This window comes from Stylophora pistillata, chromosome 11, assembly GCF_964205215.1.
Source record: "Stylophora pistillata chromosome 11, jaStyPist1.2, whole genome shotgun sequence".
Taxonomy (NCBI): domain Eukaryota; kingdom Metazoa; phylum Cnidaria; class Anthozoa; order Scleractinia; family Pocilloporidae; genus Stylophora; species Stylophora pistillata.
The window spans coordinates 24,803,375-24,809,374 of record NC_142529.1 but is presented as its reverse complement, the minus strand read 5'-3'; the positions used below and the strand labels follow the sequence as shown (position 1 = coordinate 24,809,374).

The 6,000-nt window shown below is 37.4% G+C and overlaps 1 protein-coding gene across 1 annotated transcript; it reads left to right on the top strand.

Moving 5' to 3' along the window:
* The first annotated feature begins 185 nt into the window (after positions 1 to 185).
* LOC148720790 (uncharacterized) lies at positions 186 to 5,517 on the top strand. Its single transcript, XM_088738198.1, has 3 exons — positions 186 to 625; positions 3,750 to 4,094; positions 4,420 to 5,517. Exons 2-3 carry the CDS (start codon positions 3,756 to 3,758, stop codon positions 5,197 to 5,199), a joined length of 1,119 nt encoding a protein of 372 aa, XP_088594324.1. The 5' UTR covers positions 186 to 625; positions 3,750 to 3,755; the 3' UTR covers positions 5,200 to 5,517.
* Positions 5,518 to 6,000: the final 483 nt, after the last annotated feature.

Genomic DNA, 6,000 nt, shown 5'->3' with positions numbered 1-6,000 from the left:
GACAATAATTGTTCCGATGAAACAAGCAAAAGTGTAAACATCAATTTCTTGATGTTAACTTTTTAAAAATAAATTACACCAACTGTAACCAACTATTTGTTATCAATTTATTTTATAGGATGATAAAAAGCTTTATCTTTTGAACTCACAGCAGGCTGGGGCTAATGGAAGCATTAATGTAAAAAAGAAAAAAGAATTCAGCATTGTTTGAGAGTTGAGCGTCAATCATGATTTAAATTCCATATCCTTTCAAATGGAATTATTTCAGCTTTCATTTCCTTCTACGACTAAGACGATATCCACGAATTATTATCCATTTCAAATACACCTGCCTCAAGGAGATAAAAATATCGCATGTCAGTTTGGGGACGGAAATAACACGTATTTTACGAAAGTTTGGTGGTAAAAGAGGTTTTTGACAGTAGCAGTTTTGTTTGTCATCATGGACACGAAGAACAACAGGGAAATTGCATTTTTTTTTTTTTTTTTTTTTTTTATGAGTTACGTTTCTATCAGGTGCCATCTGAGGGAGTAGTAACCTTCCCTTTGGCGGATATTGAAACTAATTCTTTGCGCTGTGCGGAAAGATGTTTCATTGGCTTGTTGTGAAAGCCGAATAATTCGGGTAAGTTTTAATTATAAAATTCGATCAAGGTTTCGCGCCTCAATTAAGTGAAAAAAAGAAATTCGTTCAGTTCTTCAATGTTAGAAAAAAAGCGCAGGTTAAAAGTATCACGCATTAAAAAAAAAAAAAAGAAAAAAAAAAGAAAAACATTTGGAGATGCGTTGCCGAGTGCTATTGGAAAGACAAAACTTTACCAAAGATATATTATAAAGAATTATTTTATACGAGTGTCTGCATTTTGGACCAGTGCTCAGAAAACTTTCATTTGTGAATCGTAGACAGAGTAAAGACTATTCAAAAGGTATTGTTTTTGTCGAGAGTGTTCTGGTAAAGACGACTTAACTTTTATGAAAGAAAGCATACGTGCTGTCCTCGCGCGCGCTTTCTTTTTCACGCGCGCCTTTCAAAGCTCTAGCTCGTTTGTTACTTTTTATTGCCCGTTGAATCATATGTAATGAAAGCTACAAAATATTTGATGCACAAAGCGGTATAGCGCAAAATGAGAAATATACATTTCGCGCGTCTTGCTTGTATCAGTGCAACAGTTAAATTTATTCTCTCGACCGCCTGCTCATGAAAGGTCTTTCTTTTTAATTAGTTGCCCCGCATATGATTCGTGACAGTCGATCGCGAGGAGAAGAAAATTGCTGTGGCTGCATTGAAAACCTTTATTCAAGAAATCCTACCTTTTAACAACCGAGTTTGAGGCCCGTACTGTGAGTTACGGACTGAAATTTTTTCGCTCGGATTTATGACCCAATTGCGAACAGGGAAAATCGAGGTTCCGTACCTTACAATTTCGAACAAGAAAACGAGGTTACTAAGATTTTTTATCACATCTTTCGGAAAAATATTAGGTGGAAAGTTTCAACTCGAACGAACCTTTGCATTCAACGGCCGTATAGCGATGGAAATACAGCAACGCAATTAGGAACTCGGAGAGACATAATACAGTTGATCATGGCCCGCATGTTATAAAAAATATGTAAACTTGACTTTGTAAACAAAGCTCTTATCCTCCATGTTAAACTACTTTTACATGGGAAAGCTTTCTTCACATTTTCGTGAAGTTCCTCATTTGCTTTCCTATGACAAGTTCTTCCTTGTCTAGAAACTGCCATGCATCAAACGTGGTTGACAATTATTTTTCAATCTAATGCAGCGTATAAATTTTTCCTAACTTGTATAGTCGCCCAGGTAACACTGCTGGGTTTAAAAGCAACTTTATGGTAGATTATTGGCTGCCTTTTAAAAGTGTTTTGAAACGTTCAAAACTGATGTTAAGTTTAAGATGGGACCCTACCATTGCAAAAAAAAAAAGATACTGTAGAAAGTCTAGAAATAAAGACATAAAGAATGTGACAATAGTTTCCTAACAGAAGTTGTCACTTCTTGACACTTTAATCTTCAGGGCCGAGTTGTTCAAAGCTAAGTTAAAACAGTCCATGATTAGTGTAAAAGTTGATATCAGATCTAAAAGCTTTAAAAGAAATTCAGTTTCATTGTTTTTGTCTACAATTCGATGATTGGATACTCTAAAAGAATAGGGAAAATTAACCGCCAAAGGCTCTTGAATAGAGAATTTAATAGAGGTCAAGACATTTGTTACTGCTAATCGGCCTTTGAACAACTACTTTTCCCAAGCGGTAATTAACATGTAATTTCGCCCTGCAATATCCATACACTACTCAACAAACAAGTAAAGAAAATATTTATACATGTCAGGTAGAATATGTTATAGTAATCTAACACCAAATTCTCGTAACTAATATACAAGAAATGTGAAGCAGCCAAAGAGGAGAATTATAAATCTTGATCTCAGATTTTGCATTGGGAATTAATTTAAAGAGTTAAAGGACTTTGTGTCACTTAACGACGTAGTTAAAAGTTTTCGATTTGTCTGCTAAAAAGTGAACTAAGTGGTTCCCAGTTATAATGGCCTGAGAAGACGTTGTCACTGAGCATTGAGTTGGATAAAAAATAATTACTTAGCAATGGTGTACGCGGGTTTAATTTCCTTCTTTGCGGGATTCTTTCCCTTCAACTGTTTTGCTCGGCCACGTCGACGGAAAAAAATATTGACGTGACAAGTTCTTCTACAGCAACTACAACTTTCCTTGTAGAGAGCGAGATTCCCCAGAGCAGATAACCTGCTAAGAGTACTTTTTTAAAAAATTACCAATGAACTGTAAAGTCGGAACATTCTGAGAAGATCATACATCAGCAAGTTGTCCTAGACAATTTTTCTATTCTAATATATACATAGCGAACATGTCTTCGTGTACAACAACGCTTTCTTATCAAATGTACTAAACGCAAAGTTATTTCAAGAAAAAAATTGCTTTGGTCTTCTTTTCAGCGGATGCGCGATTAATCATCTTAAAAGAAGTAGTAAGCGGCATTGTTCTAATTCACGTGACTCATTAATTCTAAGGAAGACATTCTTTTAAACTAACCTGGAGCTTTATTCTTCAAGAATGACTATTGATCGACTCTTAGATTGGGTTCCCTGATCGGTAACGACGTTTTCATTTATGTCTTTTGTTTGACAATTTTGTAATAGACGTTTTTTCACTGGGCGCTAATGATCAATACTCACTAAAACCTGAGAGAGATACTTGTAGGTTCAGGAAAACGCCAAAGTAATCTTGAATTTTGTAGTTATATTGGTTTATTATATTCAGTGGCTACAGATAGTCTTAAAGGAATCGCACTTTAAGGCACACTTTTTCAATATTTTCTCAAAAAATTTGTAAGGTGTGCTTTTAGTAAGTTATGTTTTAACATTTTCTTTAAGCGCTATAGAAACATATGACGTATAATACAGAAAGAGTTAGCATTCATTTGATGTGGAAATTCGTTGTTAAGTTTCTCCTTAGTCAGAGCTCCTTAGTTTTCCTTTTTGCTTCGTCCTGAAAAAAGATGCCATCCCAATGCCATAATGTCTCAACAAATACCTGATAATAATTTTTTTAATAATTTAATAATTTAAAAATTTTTTTCGCCAATAGACACTATTGATTGTTTATTTGGGTCCAGTCCTATTAAAAACAGACTGATTAGGAGTTCTCATTTAATATTTCTTTGAACAAACAAGAAAACCTTTTCAATGAATTCATTTCAGAGTAAGATGGATTTATATTTCACATTTCTATGGTTCAACTATGCGACAGCTTTACTACTAATCGCTCCAATTACTACTGCGAGCAACCGGATGGAAACACCGCTGATCTACATTGACAACATTTTCCTGGAGAACTTTAGCATAAAAAATCATACAATTCAGACTGAAAGCGTGCAGGACCCCTGGGAATGTTTCCGTCACTGCGCTAAACACTGTGACTGCGTTGCGTTCCAAGTCCGTGAAAAAGTATGTGAGCTTTTGGACACGGACGTCGGTGGAGTCATTGGAAATCTAGTGAAAATACCTGGAACGGTTTTATATCATATGAAGCAAAATGGTGTGAGGGTAGGTTTGTGCCCTTGTAGAGTGGTTTGCGAATAAAATTCGTTAAAAAATAAATCGCAACAGATAGTTGAAACAGGAGCCAACAAGGACTTTAAGTATCTACACGAATGATATCTCGAAAGCGGGAAAGCGTAATTTACCAAGTTACGATTGGCTGAAAGGCCAACGATTATAGCGGGGACGAATCGTTTCGAAAAGTTCGCCTTGTATGAAATAAGGAATTTCTCTAAAAGTATTTTTCAATGCAGCACTCATTTTTTTAAAAGAAAAATGAAGAAGAATGACTCTTAACTTTCGATTTATTTCTGCTTGTGTTCGTTTTCAGGAAAATGGTAGATGCCTGAATGGTTGCTGTCAACCAAATCCTTGCCTTAATGGAGGCACATGCGCAGAGAGTTGCGATGACATCAGGGAACAGTACACCTGCGCATGTCCACAGTATTACCAGGGAAAGAGATGTGAGATCTTCCATCCAAGAGTCAAATCATGCCAATCTTATTTGGAGCTAAAACCAGAGTCTAAGTCAGGCGTGTATTACCTTAATGGCACGGTTCAGAGTTATTGTGATTTTGACTCTGAACCCGGAAAAGTCTGGACTCTCATCGAGTCGTTCTCTCTAGAAAATAAGGCGTTTTACAAACGACAACCCTTTTATTTCAACTTTCCGAGAAACGAAACAAGATTTAACTGGAATGATTATCGAGTGTCCTACCAAGCAATGGTCAACATCCGAGACAACTCGACGCACTGGCGCGTGACGTGTAATTTCCCGTCAGGCCTTAATTTCACTGACTACGCGCGCGCGACTCTGCAGGATACGGACATCCTAACATTTGTCAATCAAGATAGCTGTCAGAAGTACGAGTACATTTCGGTTCGAAGAAGAAGTTGTACGAATTGTTTAGGGATGCTTGTGCAGCGAGATACCCAACATATGCATACGGATTCGTACTGGAGCAGAAGAAACGGTTGTTCTTGGGACCCAAGTGCAGGCGCCGTGACGAACGAAGATAATTTTGGATATTATGACGTCATCAATACTCAACACAAGTGCACTGAAAGTTCTCTTTCCACCACGCAATGGTGGGTTGGTGCAGCGCTCTAAATCTGAGCCCACAATGCGATCAGCACAGGTTGCTTAGGTCAGCGTGAAAAGGATGAAACACAACACGGCGGTCAAACTTCGGGCATGTGAAACTGGATCAATTTTGGCCAGCTCTATGGTCTTATAAAAAATCCTGAGTCAATTTTATTGCCCCTTCCCCTCAAAAAAAGAAAGGTGCATGCATTTTCGTACACGTTGACTTTCTAGCCTGTATGGTTTATAAATCCTGTAAAATAACCTACTTCTGAAACTCGAAAGCACAGTGTTAGGCTGTCAAATTGGAATGTCTGACAATAAAATCCTCACTTGATGACTTCTGATGGTGACGTTTGCTCATGTTGTTGAGAAGGGTCGCTGCGACCGACATCTCTCTGTCAGCTTTGTCTTGACTCTCGGACGGTCTGTGGAGAGGATTGTACGGTGGTCCCAAGGGGACATGACACATTTTTTTTATCGCGCGATAAATGAAAAATTATCGCGCGATAAATGGAGATTATCGCGCGACAAATGGAAATTATCTCGCGATAAATGGAAATTATCGCGCGATAATTTTTATTTATTACCGCGCGATAATATTTATTATCGCACGATAATATTTATCATCGCGCGATAATTTATCATTTATCACGTGATAAATGGAAACTTGTCAGGTCACGTAATCGGCTGTCATGCATGTTGTTTCCGTCGACGACAATGACTGCCACAGTTGAGGAGTTATGTTTTAGGTCGTTTTATTCATGTAAAAAGATCATTTAGCAGTACGTTGCAATACTACGACACATAGCCCTTTGAATCAGTATA

Bases quoted from the DNA above. Each gene is read 5' to 3' on its own strand.
- LOC148720790 (XM_088738198.1), top strand. From the start codon at position 3,756: ATGGATTTATATTTCACATTTCTATGGTTCAACTATGCGACAGCTTTA. The intron at 4,095-4,419 runs GTAGGTTTGTGC...GTTCGTTTTCAG, and splicing joins TGAAGCAAAATGGTGTGAGG to GAAAATGGTAGATGCCTGAA.